Consider the following 21,183-nt stretch of genomic DNA (forward strand, 5'->3'; position numbering starts at 1 on the left):
TATTACACTTCAGTTTACCACTACTACAGAAATGTGTAGTCTTTCCACTTCATGTTAGCCAAAATCCAAAGAATGGCCAAAGTAAACTGAGTATTTTGTGCTCAAAATATCCTTTGTTTGAAATTGATACGTTAGAGGTTATACACACACCTAAAAATCACTAAGGATCCCATGGTGCAACAGGAGGTGCACAGATTGACACTAGTTTCCTCTAGTGGCAGTTACTGTTACTAAATTGTCCCAATCCCCTTTCATCTGAACATCTGACTACTCAATTCATAGATTTCCTGGAAGAAAGAAAAAGGTGAGCAGAGAATGTTACACATCAGAAACTTCTGGGTATCAGACTTACTGCACTATCAGCTTTATAGAAGGAACTCATCCCTCCAAAATGGCAGCTGACAAATTGCACACAGCATAGATCACACCATAAGTCATGTGAAATGACTCTCTGGAAAACCAGCACTACATTTGCGTGCTGTGCCTTATTTGCAAGCCAAAAATGTGAATGCCTAAGCAGCTCTGAGATACCAAATGACACCAACTTAGTGATAGCTGGTAGGAAGGTACAGATGGGAGGAACACGGCCTCAGAAAAAAACAGTTATTATTGGTAACTAGCCCCCCCACTTTTGTTATGGTTGCATTTATAAATACCTAGATCACTAGTAATTAGGATGAGAAAGGGCAGAAGTAGTCTGAAATAATCAACAATTTTAATATAGCTCTTCCAAACAATGTCTGAGCTGATGACTAGGAACATGGTGCAATCTTTGACGGCAGTTGTGAGTTACTTTGTACTGACACATCAATTTTCTAGTATATTTCTGAAGAAAGCAGAGGATATTGCTTAAAACTAAAAAAACCTGCTACGCCATAAAACAAAATCAAGCAGGAAGAAGACAACAGTAATTCAGCCTTGCACAGATACATAAGAGAAATGAAGTATCAGCCTACTAAGGGAGGAGATTATGCCAGAGAAAGCTATTAAGTGAAAGCTCCTATTGCTGTTCAAAGTTTTACAGTGAATTGAATTTAAAGATAGAAAGTTGGGGGGAAAGAATCTTGCGCGCTTACAGTACTCACTATCTTTCTTTGTTTCTTGTAATCTGGTGAGCATGAGCCCTGTTCAATAAGGTAACTCAGAGTTTAAAAGTGAAAAGTGAACTTGCAACACTCCCTCAATGAATCAATCACTAGCCTACTTGGAAAAGAGACCATGAGCCACTCAGCTATAAAGCATGGCATGCATTTTAACAGTAATCTCAAGTTAGCAAAAGAAATATTTCCCTGAATATCTGAAGCAGCTCTCTACAAAAATCTACAACATAATAGCAGAGCCTGCAGGCATCTGAAAGATTAACACCATTTCAAAAGAATGCTTAAAAAAATCCCAGACAGTCTGTATCTTAAAGTGACATTTCCAAGTCAAATCTTTTACATGGAAGAAAGCAGTTTTGAAAAACAGAAGATTTGTTAGATAATTCTCATAGCTACAGAAAAAAAAAAAATCTTTGGTACATCTCCATGACAACTAGGGAATGTTAATTAGGTAGCTCAAAGTCCTAGAGGGTTTCCACCTGCCACAGCCTAGTAATACACCATAAATTACCACTACACTTATATAATTAAGAAAAAACTATCTCTGATAATTTGCTGTTACATAGTATATTATATTTATTCAACTCCTTATTTTATCTCAACTCAGCCAAATACCACAGGAAAAAGTTCTGAAAAAACGGTAGACTTCCACTGCTTCTCTGGGTTCAATTCCAAGTTACACTGACTTGGTCGTATTTGAACGGAACTAAAATTACAGCAGCTAACAAGGTCTGCGTAGATGAATGATGGCATTTGTCAAAAGGAATAATTTTACTGAGAACAAAAATAAGTATTCCTGCCAAAATCCTCAATCCTTCAATAACATACACGCTAATGTGAAGATAATGCACCATTTCAAGGCTAAGGGCTCTGGATCTACCACAACAGGTTTTTATACACAGGTTCCTCACTCCAAGGCTTGAGTGCCAATCATTACATCAGAACACTCAAAAAGTATACTAAACTACTAGAAGCCTGATCATAACAAACCACAGGTTTGTAAACAAACATTCTTTAAATCAAAGATGGGAAAAAACCCAAAGATGGGAGGAAAATGCTGGATTTCTTACCATTACACTTCATTGCTCTCCCCAGCCTAATAAAAAAGGGAACAAATTAAATCCTGACAGACTTCATAACTGAACTTCAGTGAAAGAAGCAAAAGATCTGAACTCACTTAAGAAAAGGAGTTGAAGAAAAAACGCCACTGGTATTTTATTTTGGCTCTGAATACATCTCTCAATAGCAAAATTCTTGAGATCCACAATGGTAGCTAACAGTGGTGCCTAGAAGTTGATAGCCACCATCAGGCTGAGCTGCAAGATCTGTGAGAGCAGTACCATTCAGCTCAGATGGGATATAAAAACAAAAAGGTTTTATTTTAATTAAAGGCTTCTTACAATATTTCCTAACCTATTCTCCATACCTTCTCAACAGGTTTTTCAGATTTAATTAAGCGATTCCCCCATAGAAAAAACTGCAACAAAAGCTTGGCTTTTTAAATAAATGGACTTTTCAAGTTCATGGAGATTGCTCTAGGTTCAAAGGAAGAAATAAGGGAATATGAGGTTGTAGCTTTACTGAAATATCTACATACTCTTTAGTGAAGATTCCTCGAGGCCCAGAAGGTGTAATATTGCTTGGATCTAGTCCATGAGTCTCCAGAATGTTGCGAGCTGCAGGACTTAAGCGAACCCTAAAGAAATGAGGAGAAAAATAAACTGTTTAAACAGTAAGATTAACTTATTTCATTTAATGTATACCAAGAGAAACTATACAATATATGCTCTAGTTCAGAAGCAACAGCTGAGGAAGAAAACAGTTTTGTACAAAGGCTGTGATCCTAATGCTGAAGTCAGATTATGCCCCTTCACCAAGCTTTAACGCAAGCTTGAATTTAAAAACAAAATAATGTCCTTAAAAAGACCAAAATAAAGTGGAAAACTCATCTCCAAGCTTTCCTCTTACAGCAGCAATGCAATATACTTGTGGATTCTTCTGCAAAAAGGTCATCAGTGAGGAACCAAATACATTTTTTAAGACCTGCTTGTTATAGTAACATTAAAAAATGAGTTTCAGGAGCTCAGACAAGAGGGTGGCTCATCCCTATTATTTGTTTGGCTAGCTGTAATTGCATCATTAATGCAGCTTAATTCTAATTATAACATTACCTTTGCCCTAGCTTCCATTTTATTTTATAGGTTTGATTTAATGAAATGGCTACTTTTTCAGAAAGCAAAAGCCATACAGATGTAGTTGCATAATTCGGTATCTGTGTTAGAAGACTAAATATTAAGCCCTCCCACCCTCAAGCATTTTAATCAGCCTATACCCAAGATATACCATAATACTAGTAAACCTGTACCTGCCATCTTGACCTAGATGGGGTATGCTCAATGGTAACATTTCTGCCTGGAAACATAAACAGTGATCAATTACAAAGCACAGTACATAGCTACAGAGCACGCAGTGCACCTTAGCATAATTTGCTTTCTGAAATGAGGAAAAACCCCAATATGTAGAGAAGAGATTTCAGAATCCTTAAGAGACAAAAGCAGCAACATTTTCATAAAAGAATAAATACTTGGTTTCAAGTCTTTCCACAAAATCTCCAATTCGTTATTTCCTAAAGGAGACTATATTTTCACCACACTGAGTTTTAAGAACTGTCCATAAACCCTTGCCAAAAAAAACCATGTCATAAATGATCACTTGATTCCAAAGATGCTAATACATCTCTAACAGCTGCAGTGAAACAGATACACTTCTGATGTTCTTTGGCACTAAAATGCAAGACCTTTCAAGGATCCTTTCAAGGATCCTTTCCTTGGATCGTCGTCCTACTATAGGCAATGTTTAGGCAGTGACGTCAATTAGTTGTCTTCCACTTGCATGAGAAAAGCCTAAATGCTGACAGCAAAAAGTAAACATGGCAAACCAGATAGAAAAGATAATGAAGTTTGGAGAAACAAAAAAAACAAAACGGAAAACCAAAACAGAAAATAAAACAAACAAACAAAAACCAACCAAACCCAAACAGTTTGCACAGCACACGCTGCTATCAAAATTAGCTTCCTTTTCTTTAATAGGCTGTAATTTTACAGCTTTTGTGTTATCGCAATTCACTCCAAATAAGGAGCGATACCTCCAAATAAGGTACATCCTGTGACACAAACCAGTGATTTATATATTACTGTTACCTGACTAACACTTTGGAGTTAATTTACTCCCCCTAAGATGTTTGCAATGCTTGGAGTACGCTAACAGATCAAAACAAAACTAACAAAGAGCACCTAAACCCAGTTTTGAGTTTTTTGCATGGCATTGTTATGAAAATAAGAATAATTTTTTTCTAATATCAAAAGTGCAAGAGCTTGGAAGGGTTTTGGAGTGTGCCATTTGTTTGTTTATTTTGTCTCCTAAAAAAGAAACAGAAAACAAGTAATAGGTAAACTGAGCATCTGATGCATAAGCATTAGTGTCTATCATATATAAACACAACTTCTTCCTAATCTAAGCTTAGAATCCTTCATAAAGCAATTGTATGTCATAGTAAAAGCACGTCCATAGAAGGTGCTTTAATAAAACTATGTTGTTCGAATTGACTTATTAGGCTTACAAGCAAAGAAATATTCTGGGCAGGCAAGCTTTATTACCTCACACATACTGAAACACTTTCTTAAACTAACAGCTTAATTCTAAGTAAAAACGGACAAAAGATTCTTCTTGGTTCAGCTGTACTGATCTAACTAAATAAGAGTTCCATTTCCTAACAAATATATAAACTTACTGCAATTTTCCAGGTTGATGTTCCAGTTTAGGAGGGGCTGAAACTGAAGGACCTGCTGGAGTTGAGGTAAGCGCAGGTGCTGGTGGAGTCAGAGAAGATGGATCACTATGATCAGCTGGTATTTCAACTTGCTTCCAGTCCTGTCCTTCCTCTACCAGCAGACCAATTAGTGAACCCAAGCGTACATTTTTGCTTCCTTCTTCCACCTAAATTTAAGGCAATGAGAACATTAAGTTACATATTGTGCTGTCTAGACTAATATGACTAAAAATGGTAGATGTGAAATTTTCAGGCATATTATATTAATGACACTTCATCAAGAAAATATCCCATTTTGTTCCTACTATTAATAAGATGACTCATAACTAAAATTATAGTTGCTATTATAAGGTGAGGAATATTAACTTATGCCCTGAAATCCCATACATCTAAAGTTAGCATTCAGAAATCAAAGTAAGCAAGTTACAGACTACTGAGTACCTCCAAGAATAAACTCACACTAGCTACTGAAAACAAATATGGATGCCTAATCTTTGCGAACAGAGCCTGAAAATTTTGCTGGACACATTGAGCAGATGTACTTTGAGGTATCTACCCTGTAGCTAGCAGTGTTACTTTTTAAAACACAAGCTTGTAAATTCAGAAGCTAAGGGAACAGAATGAGACCAAAACCCCACAACAATAGCAGTGCCCCATTACTTCTTTTTGAAAAAGATAACATGTGTTTTCCACTAACTTCCACCTCTAAGTTTGTCTGTTTTAACATAACTGGTGCCATATAACAAGTCTGTCCACCAAGAAAGTGATAGCACTTATGTGGTATGTAAATTACTATTTCAAAGAACATTTGAAGAGTAATCTTACTAAAAGATAAATATAGTCTAATACAAATATAACCTAATTAGATTGGATAAGGCCAATCTATTCTAGATATTCCTTTTAAAACAAAAGGACATCTGTATCACAGTCAAAATATCTCTGATGCTTTGGCAGATAAAGGCATGTCAATCATGTTAACTTAACCACCTAATGAAGGGCTCCTCCTACAGCGTCTGAAACAGTTGCAGAAGCACAACTCTTCAGGTTCTCAAAAACAACAACGTTTCCAGGGCATCAGGCCAAACACAAAGATAGCCCTTTAGGACCACAGGTAGTCAAATACAACTTAGACTGTACCAGCCCAAGCAGAGTTGATTTCCTAACAAAGGAAATGGACATTATATTTCCACTATAAAGCCATATTGCACGAACATTTGCCTCAAATGGAGCTGGTATGTATCTTCAATGCTGACATTTTACACAAGAAAATGCAAATCACTTATCATTTGAAAAGCCCAAAGACACTCAAAATAAAAATACACATAGTATCAGATATCACACTGTTCTTACTACCTTAATTAGGTTTTCTAGGCACTTAAACACTAATAAATGAAACAGAATGCTGTAAAGACTGTACTAGGCATATGCAAACACTAGAATGTTATTACTCAGATAAGATTGTTGTCTGCACACTGTTAACTCCACTGACAGAATGTATCAGATTTCACAGGATTACCCAGCTCCCTTTCTAGAAGAGCCAACACTAGACCTAAGAAGGAACAGCAAAGGTAATTTGTTCTCAGTATGTTCTGATTAAAACATCTCACATTTACAGTTTTGTCAGTTTGCTTCTTTTTCCCCCATGAACACTAGGAAAATTCTAGTGTACTACTACTACTTCTATTTATATTTGAAAAAATTATTTAAGACTTAGTTCAATATTTCTTGTTCTGATCTCTTGATGCATTCTTCTCCAATAATATTCTGAAAAGCTTCATTTGAGAGAAGAAAGTCTGAGGAGTCCATCAAGACTTGATGGACTTTTTATTTTTATTGAGATGACTTTAAAGTACTTGGGGATGACAGAATGCCAAAAGTCCTGAACTGGTTTGTCTAAGGCTGAAGATCCTATCACAGAAAGGCGCACTGATGAAGAGATCTGTAAAACCACGTACTCATAATCAAATAAAAAAAGCAGCTTGAAGCCAGAACACAACCTACCTAACCTAGTCACTGAAACACAAAAACTGGAAAAACCAAAAGAAAACAAAGGTATAAACATACAAAATGCTGAAGTTAGTCACTAATAATTTTACAGCATTATCATACTTGGCACTGAAAAAGGTATTTAGAAAAAACTATGTTTATCAGCATAATACTCAGATGTTTGATCCATATCAATGATGATGCAAAACAGTATGTCCCCCAAGTTCAAAATATACCCCATAACACATTAATGTGCAGCAGTTAACTTTTTTTTCTAAAACAAGAATAAACCAAATTTTTTGGCATGTCTTCTCTTTCCTGTACAAAGGCTTGCACATACAACAGAGAACACTTATTTTCAAAAGTAGTCTACATATTGTAACTGAATAGAAGAAGCACTGGGACATGTCTGTGGTGTCAAGTCCTTACCACAATTTTGGTGTCAGAGTGCTTTAATGGCGCTATGATAACACATGCAGAAACCCAACAGGGATGGTTGAGCCTTCAGAAACATAACACAACACTTATACTAGTTAGGCTTTGTTTATAACCCAGCATTATATGAGCATTCAAAGCCATCAACGTTGTCCACTCTCACTCTTCAGGGCAAGCCAATTGTGTTTTTTCTCATGTTCACCACTCCAAGACAGTTATGTGAAAACTCCAGCATTCCTTATTTTCCAATCCAAGTTTCCAGTCCGGATGACTACTTTTAAAAAGAGTACACGTTTTTGGTGTACAACAAACAAACCATGTTTTTAAATACACAGCCTTTGCAGCTCAGAATGTTATTATTGTTATTATTTTGCTTAACTTTTCATCTCCTGGATTTTTGAGTCACTTCTACATCTTCATAATTCACAATACCAGAAAACCTCTCTGCATAGATCTCAATGAACCCCAGAAGCTCAGATGTATAAAGAGCTGAAATAAGTAGCTTAAGTAGCTTTGCAATACTTCTATTACTGTGTGTACGCATAGCCAAGAAGAGCCAAAAAGATCCTAACTTTGCTGACAAACCAACAAAGCACAAATCAGTCATGACATGGAGAAAAAATTGGAGGAGATTAACAGTACAGAGGAATAAAGTTGAGAGCTGTTGCCATTGCAGTCCAGTGTTTTAGTCACTAACACACATATACCAAAGTAGAGGTTTATTTCCTATACTGGGAAGAAAGGTGGATGGAACTTATGCTGGCTTACTCTGCGGGAAGTTTTATACAAAGTAGTTTCAGTTCATACCTATTCTCATTTAGGTCATGAATGAGAAAATGGCAATGGATATTAAACCCAGTTCTTAAACAATCATTCATCATCTGTTTTTAGTCCAAATTGAACTAATAAGTATTTCAGGCAAAAAAGTCAATGTTAATTTAAGAAGCAACTCTACTGAAAGAATTATCACCATTCTGAAACTACCCTTCTAATACTTTCATTCGGTCATTTAATCTTTTACTGCATTTTACACTGAATAAGATGTGATCATTAAAAGACCTATTCAGACAGAAAAGGAACATATGCATGAGTACCTATTTTACTGTTAGTCTGCTCTTTCTTAAGCCACGCATACTTCAGTTATACAGTCAAGAAAAAACAAGAAGGGTTACAGAAGTCAAATTAATTTAATCTAACAAACCTTCTACGTTTAAAGGTATAAAACAAAGCGTTAGCCAGACTGTGTGTTCCTTAGAATCAGTTTTCCATACTGAACTCAGTCAAGATGGTGTAGAATTGTAGTTGGCATCAAAGAACATAAAATCGTTGCCTCATTTCTTTTAGGAAGTAAGCAAACTTCAGCTGGGTGCTGATAACTCAGATGCATAAAACAGTCTTAATTTTCAATTAACTACATCACGTCTGAAACTTTTGAGTGGCCTTTGAAAGGACAGTCTTTTTGATAAGAAATCATCTCCCCATCCACAAATCTGAGACAACTTAATATTATAAACCTTAGACAAACATCTACTGAACACCCAATATATATGTGCAGAAATATCCACAGGATACTGCAGGAAGACTATTAAGGATCATACTTGAACTAGGAAAAGAAAACAATCAGAAAATTTCTGATCTTATTGCTCCTCTGTTATTTCAGTTTACAAAACATCAGGTTTCTGCTGTACTTTTTAGGAGACTGGAATAAAAGCCTACTTGTGTATCTATTCTGTACACTAATACTTAAGCCCACCATTTCTAGATTCCAAAAAGGGGGATTAAAGGAATCCATTAAAGATTGGGCTTGCATAATAATCTGTTCGTGTTACTCCAATAAAGCTGCCTCTCTTTCCTTAATCTGAAAGACATTATAGTTACTTTCCACCTCCTGGCATCTTCTTCCCAGACTCAGCTCTTGGAATATGATTGTTATTGGATGACGTGGGTATCTTGGCTAAAGCTGAGTGTCACTGCTCCATGATACAAGTCTATAGGGCCAGATGGCTACCCGAGAATACTGAGAGTGCTGGCGGAGGAGCTTGCCAAGCCATTTTCCATCATTTACCTGCAGTCCCGGTCAACCAGGGAGGTCCCAATTGACTGGAAGTTAGCTAACATGACACCCATCTACAAGAAGGGTCAGAAGGAGGATCTGGGGAACTACAGGCCTGTCAGCCTGATCTTGAGTGCCATCACACGGCACGTGTGGGACAATCAGGGGATCAGGCCAGCCACAATGGGTTCATGAAGGCAAGGTCCTGCTTGACCAACCTGATCTCCTTCCATGACAAAGTGACCCACTTGGTGGATGAGGGGAAGGCTGTGGATGTTGTCTACTTGGACTTTAGTAAGGCCTTTGACACAGTCTCCCACAGCATTCTCCTGGAGAAGCTGGCCGCTCACAGCTTAGATAAGCGCACTCTGCGCTTGGTAAAAAACTGGCTGGATGGTCGAGCCCAGAGAGTGGTGGTGAACGGAGTCAAACCCAGTTGGTGACTGGTCATGAGTGGTGCTCCCCAGGGCTCAGTGTTGGGGCCGGTCCTGTTCAATACCCTTATCGATGATCTTGATGGGGGATTGAGTGCACCCTCAGTAAGTTTGCATATGACACCAAGTTGGGTGGAAGTGTCGATCTGCCTGAAGGTATGAAGGCTCTACAGAGGGATCTGGACAGGCTGGATCAATGGGCTGGGGCCAACTGTATGAGATTCAACAAGGCTAAGTGCCAGGTCCTGCACTTCGGTCACAACAACCCCATGCAACGCTACAGGCTGGGGGAGGAGTGGCTGGAGAGCTGCCTGGGTGGGACAAATCCCATGACTGGAGGGCAGCTATTGATGACTACAAGCTGTTCAAAAGGGACAGACAAGGAAGGAGTGGAGGGGTTGCCCTCTACATCAAGAAATGGATAGATTGCTATCTGTCCTTATGAGGAGTGGCTGAGGGAGCTGGGATTGTTTAGTTTGGAGGAGGCTCGAGGAAACCTTATTGCTCTCTACAACTACCTGAAAGGAGGTTGTAGCAAGGTGGGGGCTGGTCTCTTCTCCCAGGTAGCAAGCAACAGGACGAGAGGAAATGGGCTCAAGATGTGCCAGGGGAGATTTAGATTAGATATTAGGAAAAATTTCTTCATGGAGAGAGTGGTTAGGCATTGGAACAGACTGCGCAGGGAAGTGGTGCAATCACAGTCCCTGGAAGTGTTCAAAAAATGTGTGGATATGGTGCTTAGGGACATGGTTTAGAGGTGGAGCAGGCAGTTAGGTTAATGGTTGGACTCAATCTCAGAGGTCCTTTCCAACCTTTATGATTCTATGATTCTGTACTGATACCATACAGTTGCTGTAGAGTCTGGTTTTGATCTATCAAAAAACATGCCAAAAGAGCAATACACACAAAAATTTTGGAATTTGGAATGCATTCCAAATACAAGACAGGAAACAGGAAAAAACACAGCTTCTGAAATACTAATGCTACTTGTAGTCATCATGAATTACTATTAAAGAAACTTGAAAAATCAATCTTGGAAGGTGTTATTCTTTTCTTAATGTCTCTCTGGGAATCATTCTTTAATACTTTGGACAGAGACAATCCTCCTATCTCCTCTTCACATAGTCAAATAAAACAGTATCTGTAAATGCAGAATAGGTACTTCATATTAAAACAAAATTAAGACGTTGCACAAGTTCTTGTCAAGGCTATTAGATGCAAAATAATTTTCAGAAACGTTTGAAATTGACGACGAGAGAATTAAAAATAATGAAAGCATTACTCACCCAGCAATTATTAAAATAACTATATGGAGACCAAAATCATTTAAAAATATGACTGATGTGAGAATTTGTCCTGGGATAGTAGAATAGATTCTCTGAAGCTTATTACATGTGTTGCTCCACAGTTGAACACAAAAACTCAGAAGTTTCAAGGTGCTAGAAAAAACCTGAACATCTGGGAAAAATTACTATTTAGCAGTGTAAATTAAAAGAAAGAAAAGCTTTACAAAACTCTTACTTGTATATATAAACTAGTGTTTAAAATGCAGGTTATCCTGTAGGAATTAAACATCAGTAACAATTCCTTGTAAGCCCTGATAGACTTCATGGCAGCTGAGTTCCATCTTACATCACCTCTCTTCCCCACCCAGCCCTCCACCTATTTTGATTCTTTCATTTTTGTAAAGGATGTTCTTTTTGCTTATACAAAAAAGGAAGATACTAAACAGACCATCACTTCTTAAATGCTGCCACACAGGAAACTACTCTCCCTTTTCTTGCAAAGGATAACTATGCAAATACATGCTGTAGTAAGAAAAAGCAACTGTAGCAGAGATAGGCAACCTAATATACCAACCCAAATAGCTTTTGTAATAGCAGCAGAAACATGTGTATCACTGGGTGCAGGGTAAAATTTTCTCCTGCATGCTAATGGTTCCAGGAACTAGTTTGTATGTATGCCCATTCTGTTGTTTCCTAAGTAGCTAGGCTGCAACTAATACCAGTATGCCTATATATAATTATGCAATCCACACCTCTTGTGTAGATATTCCCTAGATGAGACCTCCCTGACCAAATTACATAGTATTCGGGACAAGAAAAATATGGTCTCCCTTAATTTTTAGGCATCAAATATGAGTTTTCAGAAAATGTAATATTTACTTTTACAAAGAAGCAGCAACAGAAGGCCTCAGAATTACAGCCCTACCCTTCAAAATTCTGATGGGAATTAACATCAGGTCATTTTGAAATTAGAAACATTTTTCAAAAATGTTAGAAAAGAGGAGAAAGGAAAAGATAAGAATTTGACTTGTCTTTCTAGAATACAGTATGTAAAGAATAGCACAGGACTTGCAAGCAGACCTTAAGCAATGGACAGTTAGAATGAAGTGCTTCATCCTGATCTCTGTAGTCCAGTTGTTATTGCTTCTATCTTGGTACAGAAAAGGATTTAAAGCCAAACATAAATAAGGAACCCAAACAGAGCATTATCTCTGTTATATATGCACATACACACAAATACTCCAAAACGATGTTCAGGGAACTTCACATTCATCCCAGTTCTCATTCTCCATATTAAGCCTAATCAATCTAATTTTAAGAATACAGGAAATGAATAATTCTAAGAATTGTCCTCTGGGTCAGCCCACCTCGTATACTGTTCCGTCTTCAATGGCCAGCACAAGATAATCTAGCACAGAGATCACACATACTGGGTAGAGTACCATCCAAAATTCCATATTCCAACTAACCGATTGTAACTTGTTTTTCTATAACTCAGAGTAAGAGATGTCATAAACTGCAATATTTCATGGACATTATTCATAAGGTGCAAAACATACAAAACAACATAATTCAATCAGGCTAACTGAAAGTCCATTAAACATATAGAATCAAGTACCATGTACCAGTAGTCTAGTACATGTACAAAATAGAGCAATTATTTCTCACTAGGAATGCAAGTAAGTGCATTATTCTGAAAGCTGTGCAGAAGGAAATTTAGCTATGTAAACTAGTTTTTGAGGCAACATGCTCAATGACAGTCTGACGAGAAGTTATATCATCCTATTCAGAAAGGCAGAATCCCTACCAGTATTTTAGCCAATATGCCATCATCACTTGATTCCATGGTAACCACCGCTTTGTCTGTTTCAATTTCACACAATGCATCTCCAGCATTCACTGTTTCACCTGCAAAATATAACAGAACTTAAGAACACTTAGCCTAAGCTTCCTTTCAGATATATTTAACCATGGAAGATAGGTATTTATCCATATAACACAGCCATTTTACATTTTTTAATATATTCTATAGCTAGTTGATCCCCCGTCATTACTTATCATATTGTATCTTTAATTTCCAAATAAAAACACTAAGATTTAGAGACACAAACTGCTGCAGCAGAACATTAACACATTCCAAATACTGATGTTTACAGTAAGTTTTCCAAGAGGAAGTACACAACACCATCACCCAGTAACACTGCCATGAATAAAATCCTGAGCCTTCCATATTCATTGCTAGCCGTAAGTCAAAGCAAGCTATTTAAAACTGTATTTTTTTTAAGACAATGATCACAGGCAACATCATCTTTAACTAAGCACCACAGTTCTCTAGTTTGTATCTACACTACTGAAGATATTCAAATAAAAACCTCAGGAACTTTAATCTCTTTGGAAAGCATGTCTGCAAGCTTGTTTCCTCAATCTCCTATATAGTTAAAAAAGGTCTTTTGGAAACATACTTTGTGAAATAAAAATATGCACAAGTGTTAGAAATTGCTTTCGCTACATTACACAAATCTATGACTAATTTTGAAGTATATTCTTCCTCTGTTTTTGCAGAGTATCTATATCTGCTAGCACACGATAAAGATCTTATGGGTCTGGATTCTTTCAACAGATCAATACTGATTAGATAGTGAACATTAAAATTGAAATTACGTTGAAAAACTTTGAGGTAGTTGAATGTTTTGTCCTCCAACAAAATATCATAACCTTTTTCAGAGCACTGAAAAATAGGAACAATACATACAAGCCTGACACATGACTACAATTTTTATATGAAGTAAAATTTTAAGATTTTCCCAGTACCAGAAATGCTGCAACAGTATTATCCGTCTAAGCATTTAATTTAATTCCTGATATCACTCTGCTGTACTTAAGCATCAGAATAAACCTAGTGCAGGTTACCACCTGCATTTAAGTAAGAGAGAAACTTTTTTTTTTTAAATAATTACCTCCTGTTTCAGGACTACCTGAAGTAGAAGTGGAAAATGAGGTGTTGTATGATCTTTGTGATCTCTGCAGTAGTAAACAATGGAAACATTCAAAGCTCAGTGACTTACATTAGTTGATAAGTCATAGATGTTCCTATTACAGAACTTGGCAAGGGAATACACAAAGGAGCACCTGATCTTTTTAATTTCATAATCTAATTGCTGCACTGCACTTCACAATAACTAGAGCATAAACAATTTATAACAGGAAGTCAAAATTCCAGGCTCTATACCAATGTTTTAATTCCATTGGATCATGAATTCAAGTAGCCCATATATCAGATCATTAGTTAAGTACTTCATAGATGCTAAGAAATCAAATTGTTGGGCAAATTCTGTAATCTACAGAGGTAAGACAGACAAGCAGAAAGGAGCTTAACTCCATATCTTCATTATTCTCTTCTCTCAACCTGCAATCAGACTGTACATGTTCTGCACTATTAAAAAGAAATCTCAGCACTAAGCAACCTGCAGCAGTAACTCCAACAGTGCAAGCTAGCCAAGGCAAATACCTTCATCCATGTGTTTGTCACACATGACATCTCTCTTAACTTGGGTATGTGAGGCTGTTCACAGAAAGATATGGATTCCCTTGCACAGGGAAGGCAAGAGGAAAAGTCTTCAGAGAACCAGACAAACCACTTTTCCACTACTTTTTTTGTTTTCCTTTCACTGCTGCAGCCAAGAAGTGGTCGCAAGTTTGGAAAGCAATTGATTAAATGCAATTTTAAGAAGAATATTTCATAGCAGCATTCAAAAACTCATGTGTGTTTCAGCACCCCAGCACAATAGAAAGGATCATAGTTATTTTCACTAGAGATTGCAAAATTTGTGATAGCTGCTAATCAATGCCCACTTTGATGTCAATTACAGATCAGCTTTCCCAATAGACAGGATTGGAAAGAACATTTTAGCAGAGCATATCTTTGCTCTTATACTAATAATCACCTCTAATGAGAGGAGCATTTGCAACAGTAGTTGCGGGAATGGCAAGTCTGAGATTACATATAATGCCCTTGAAAAATCTTAGGTGGGGTTTGTTTGATTTTTTTAAAAATTAAGTTCTTATAGCTAGGCTGAATGATTAGGATCTCTACTGAAGCCAAGTTTCCCTCTAGGAGATCACATTCAGTTGGCATTCAATAGCCTGTGTGCTCTGTTCAATTACTGACAGAAAAATATCCAAATCACAAGATACAAACTGCATTCCTCAATGTACTCTTTGCAAATCAAATCAAAGTTGACTAAGCATAGAGACTGAAGTCTCTGGAGGTGATATCTCAGAAGGTAGCAGTTACACTGCATGAGGAAACTGCTAGCACTGTTCCATATTGTGTTTCCTGTCCACAATAACAAGAGGATTTTGGTCTCCTGGGCTGTCAACCTACCATCTTTCATCAACATTAAATTCATACATAATAAATACAAGTTTCTAGAAACACAGTTTTATTTTTATGAGAATGACTTTATTACCCACAGGAACTAATAAGAAACCACATTAACCATTAGAAGAAAATAGTAAAGCTGTCAATTAAGTTCAGCATTTTTCCTTCTGCAGTACTGAAATCATCTGTCCATTTGTGAAACCGTAAAATGAAAACATTTGATATTTACACAAAGAGCAGAAAAATTATCAAAATGGTATCCTACTGACCCCTGCTGGTTACACAGTGGGAAAAACATTTCATATGCAATCATCAGCTTTCTTCTGTAAATTGCTTTAAAATATTTATTTCTTGGATATGAGATTATCAAACATTTATATTCAGTAATGCCACTACATTTAGATAGCCAACTCACTGGAGGATTATATAATTATGAGCATCCCTTGCAGACAGAAGAGGTATAAGCATTAAATTGCTTTTCTTTTTTCTTCAAAAATTTATCTTCACTTTTGTTAATGTTGTCATTATGTTTATTTTCCAGACTGTCAGAGGGAAAAAAAAAAATACAAAGGAACTAATATGGTCACAGATGTGCCAAATAAGACAATATACTATATTCAGTTTTGGTCTTGTTTCTAAATAGAATGTAGAGAAAAAAAAAATCCTAAAATAGTTTTCTCTCAAAGTCCAACCATCAATTAGGATTCAATTTAATTTATTTAAAATAGGTGTGAAGCTTTTTTTTTCCCTGTTGTGTTGGGGTGGAAGTGTAGTGGAAAGACTGAGAAAAAACATTGCATAGCTGTTGCGTCCCAAGACCTTCTTATGAGGAAAACTGATTCATTTGTATTGTGGAGCAAACTGGAATCTACTTCAACTCCTATCATGCTCTCTTCTTTGCTTTCTCTTGCAATTTTGAATGCTATATTTATTGTAAAACAGACTACTGTTGATTTTTCATGTCTTACAGTTATTGACAACTAATGAATAGAAAAAGGACTTTGGATCATTCCTTTCTCTCTGCATAGTCTTGGACTTGATACTTGACTAACTGAAGTTTCAAGAACATTGGTGCAATTACTTTTTACAGACATAGACTGCCATACTGTTCCTAGTAATTTCTGCAGAAATCCTTACTAGCAGTTTTACAAGCAAAAGATCATGTCCACTCCTGGAGCAACAAGTTCTGGCCACCTCTCAAAATGTATTCAAAACGTTCAAAAGCAAAGTACCACGGTAACACAATGATGGAGGCTGTATCAACACTTAGAGGGTAAGCCAAAGGAAATGGCTTATCTAGGCAGAATAGTCAACACACACACACACAGCTCATCAAATTGCGTTTGTCAAAGATAATATGCTTTAAGAGATTTTCTTTCCTCCAAACTTGTTCTTCTCTTTAGCAAACCTAACGATGTCTGAGAACAGGATCTATCCCTACAGCCATCTGAAACTCTGCAATGCATCCTATACCAAGAGACAACTGCTACCTGGAACCCAAAACTACAGCCAAAATCCAGTTTTAATATTAAACTGGAGAGGGGAAACTATAGGAGGGGAAGGGAGAAAGGTCTCCTGACAGAACAGGGACTGCAATTCTTCTGCAGATCATTATTCATTTACATACAACCTATGTGAAGACAAAACATACACACAGACTATTTATCTGCTCCAACATATTTTAACAGAAATACATTACTTTCAAGTTGTCAGAGCACAGAGGACCTAAGATAACCAAGATTGTTAGGGCTTTTTTTGGAGGAGTAGTTTGTTTTTTGTTTTGGAAAGACTTCCCCATTTGGAATTTGGGTTATGAAAATAATTTAAATTTTTCTGTCAGTTTTAATTGTAGACTATAATTCAGATATTAAAAAAGTAAGCCCTGAATAGCAACTATAAAAATACCATACCTTTCATGTTATTTCATAACACAGTAGAATAATGAAACAGAGACCCTGCCCCAAGTCAAAGGCTCTCAGACTTCCAAAGTTACTGATCAGCATGACAACAGTGGAAATTAAAAACAACACACACACACACAGTCACACCCTGGAACAGCCTAACAGAAGTTTTTCAAAAATATGATCAATGCAACCTTTTGGAAGACATCTAAAGGAAAAAAGTTTCAAGAACCAACAATTTCAAAGCAGGTGCTGTTCAAGAAGACAGCATCCATATACCAAATGTTTTGCTTCAAAATGCTAAACTCCAACCAGAAAGAATGATCTTATTCTTACAGAACAGATTTATATAGCTGAAGAATTACAACAAATGTGGCCACAGAAAATGCTATCTTACCTTCCTTTTTTAACCATTTCACAATGTTTCCTTCTTCCATTGTAGGAGAAAGTGCAGGCATGAGAACTTTAATACCAGGTGTACCTGTAAAACAAACACATGATTATCTAGACTAAATAATTTTTCAGTATAATTATTTTCTCAGTTAACTGCTTAACACAAATGAAACTAGAAGTGCATGAATCTGAAAGACAGTTGAACAAAAGATTCACTATGATGCTTCTTTTTAAGCTTACCTACAAGTATGCATTCCCAAGAGCACCAAGGAAAACAAGGTTAAGAAGTTCTAAGTATAGAACGTATATGTTACACAGTGAACAAGGGCCAACTTGAGTATGAAGTAAAAAATAATACCAAGTATTAAGCAAATTAAACTCTGTCTTAAGTAAAAATATGATATAGAAACTGTGGATCTCAAAGACAAGTTTAGGTACTCACGCTGCTTCAGCTTTGATTCAATTGATTTTTAATGGAAACTCTCCACGACCACGTCTTAGTGCATTATTAAAAATATAAAACCTAGTATTTCAAGTACATCTCAGTTCAGCCTGACCTACTGAACAATCCTACAGTGGATGCAAGTGAAACAAAGTTATATAACTTTTGTCCAACAGAAATGTAAACAGAAAAAATCTACAACTTGCTTAGAGCTCCAACTACACACAAGCTATTGTGTGTTGAATGAAAAATCAGCTATAAAATACAAACATACATTAGAAAAAAAAAAATCAGCAGCTAGAATGAAGCTGTGGGTTTTTTTGTTTGTTTTATTCCCCCCTCACCCCCAAAATGCTATAAATCTCAAAGCTGAGCCAGCTAATACCCAGTCTCTTGTGTATCAGGGGCATATGTACTAAACCGAACCACATTTCCATTTTGGGGAGCTTTCAATTTTTGGAGGCTTTCCACACGTGGCCCTGCATATGCTTAGTTCTACCTGTCAGGGTCTCTTTGAGCAAAACCTTGGTTAAAATGCTGTGCCACAGCCTCTCATTTACTCCAGGACACTCTCACTCCATAAGACATGTCTCAAAGACTTGTCCTCTCATTTCCTGCTTGCTTGGCAGGAAAGGAAGTCTGAACATAAAACTTGTCAGATATAAGCAAGCCCAGAGGAGAGAACACAAACACACGCATACATACATATCTCAGTCCTCAAGAGACACCAAAACTGCTGCAATCATGAGAAACTGGGTGAGACATATTGATATGATCCATGCTGATGAACCATGATGTGCAACAGAGGATAGTATAACTCCACCCACAAATTCCTCAGTGGTATTTACCATAGTTTTTCTTCCTAGTTATGCAGTATGTCACCAGTATGATTATGAATGTATGACTAGAGTACCAGCCAGGCAGGCATCTTCTCTTCTGTCCCAGAGTATTTATCCATCCTGAGGCTTCTAGTCACGGGCATGCAAGTATGAGGACAGAGCCCGGTATAAGTGTGCAGAATGAATCTAGCCAATTGTTAGAACCCTTTCCGCCTCTTAACCAAAGGCTAGATACTTACGTCTTGATTATGACCTCTGTCTTCATGCTGAACTGCAATATTAAGAGCATGCCAAGGCAAAGCGTGTAATCCCATTCCCCCAAAGTTCAAATATTAAAAAAAGAAATGGGAATTCAGAGTCCTGAATTCCTAAACCAGAAGTTTTGTTGGTCTTAATCTACCACAAACACTACATCCTCCTTTCTCCTCTCCTCTTCCTCTTTGCCACAGGCTGCAGAATTTTTTCCAGATGACAGACTAAAGCATATGTCTTAAATTAATAAAGCCCCCCTGATCCTAGTATTCCAGACACTGATGATCCACCTCTTTCACTGATAACCTTTCCCAATGTTTAGTTATCCTTTCTGCTAGGAAACTACATCTACTTTGCAGACTGAAATTGACTAATTTCAAGTTTCGGTGATTGGATCTTATGTCTCTGTTAAGAAGCTTGAAAGATTTCTCATTACAGAGATCCTTCTCATGGGTAAGTGTCTATATACAGAGACCAAGTAAATTATTAGCCTTTTCTTTCCTTTAACAAGCCAAATAAAAAGATCTGAAAAGTCCAATGTATTTAAGCAACACAACACCACAACCTCTCTGGCCCTGCAACACCGTATACTAGACACAGCTAGCTAGCAGATCACTTCACAGTCTGACAATTGACTGAATCTTCTTAGTAAACCCATACACAGGAAGAAGTGGCACTGCACAGCAGCAACCTGCATGTCATGTAAGTGGGATTCTTCTGAGGACAGGGTTCATGATACAGCACATTCCTTGGCTTCACAGCACACTACATCTCTTGTAATTTGATCCAGTATACCAAAGTAGTATTCTGACATACAGCTTGTAATACAAGAGATACTATCTTTCTGAACTTTTAAGGATACTTATGAGGCCAAATAAATATATCTTTTTAGATACTATTATGTAAGAGTAGTTCTCCAGCACCTGACTGATTTTTAAGGCTCTTTCTTGAACTATTATATCTGAATCTGTATTCAGTTAGAACAGAAACAGACACATAGAAAGTACACTGTACACAATGGCAAGAATCAATTCTGCTTCATATTCCCTTTTCTCTAATATCCAGCATTAGGGCTTATTATCATTCAATAGAAAACACCACCAAATTTCTTCCAGTTGCTGTATTGCTTAGAGTAAGCAGGAACAGCTTTAAAGACTTAGAAATTAATCCTTTTTTCTTTTTTGCCTCATGTCCTGGTTTCAGCTGAGATAGAGTTAATTTTCATCTTAGTAGCCGGTATGGGGCTGTGTTTTGGGTTTAGGATGAGAACAATGTCGATGATACACTGATGCTTTGGTTCTTGCTAAGTAGTGCTAAGCTGTCTCTGAATAGGTGCTAAGTGGCGCTCACACTGGTCAACGACTTTTCAGCTTCCCCTGCTCTGCCGGGTGCACAAGAAGCTGGGAGGGGGCACAGCCGGGGGGAGGGCTGACCCAGACTGGCCCAAGGGCTATTCCATACCATATGACATCATGCTCAGTATATAAGCTGGGGGAAGAAGAAGGAAGGGGGGGACATTGGGTATGATGGTGTTTGTCTTCCCAAGTAACCGTTACGCGTGATGGAGCCCTGCTTTCCTGGGGATGGCTGAACACCTGCCTGCTGATGGGAAGTAGTGAATGAATTCCTTGTTTTGTTTTGTTTGCGTGCACGGTTTTTGCTTTGCCTATTTAACTGTTCTAATTTATTTTGCTTCAATTATTAAACTGTTCTTATCTCAACCCACGAGTTTTCTCCCTTTTACCCTTCTGATTCTCTCCCCCATCCCACTGGGGGGGAGTGAGCAAGCGGCTGCGTGGTGCTTAGTTGCTGGCTGGGGTTAAACCACAACACCTCATTATCTGGAAGAAAA

The 21,183-nt window shown here is 37.3% G+C and overlaps 1 protein-coding gene across 8 annotated transcripts in view; it reads right to left on the reverse strand.

The window, feature by feature from the left end:
* The window catches only part of PDHX (pyruvate dehydrogenase complex component X), a 63,298-nt gene that overhangs the window by 34,324 nt on the left and 7,791 nt on the right, over positions 1–21,183 (reverse strand). For 7 of the 8 annotated variants that reach the window (XR_014228850.1, XR_014228851.1, XR_014228852.1 and 4 more), the window contains exons 2-5: positions 17,803–17,886; positions 12,931–13,031; positions 4,891–5,096; positions 2,698–2,796 (exon numbers count right to left, since the gene is read on the reverse strand). Coding sequence is in view for 4 of the 8 variants with exons in the window: in XM_082318110.1 (XP_082174236.1) it covers positions 2,698–2,796; positions 4,891–5,096; positions 12,931–13,031; positions 17,803–17,886 (490 nt within the window). In the remaining 4 variants the exon portion in view is untranslated. Of the gene's footprint in view, positions 1–2,697; positions 2,797–4,890; positions 5,097–12,930; positions 13,032–17,802; positions 17,887–19,318; positions 20,167–21,183 lie in introns of those variants that run through there. The other variant, XM_082318108.1, reaches the window with a different exon arrangement.

This window comes from Platalea leucorodia (assembly GCF_965183815.1).
Source record: "Platalea leucorodia genome assembly, chromosome: 7".
Taxonomy (NCBI): domain Eukaryota; kingdom Metazoa; phylum Chordata; class Aves; order Pelecaniformes; family Threskiornithidae; genus Platalea; species Platalea leucorodia.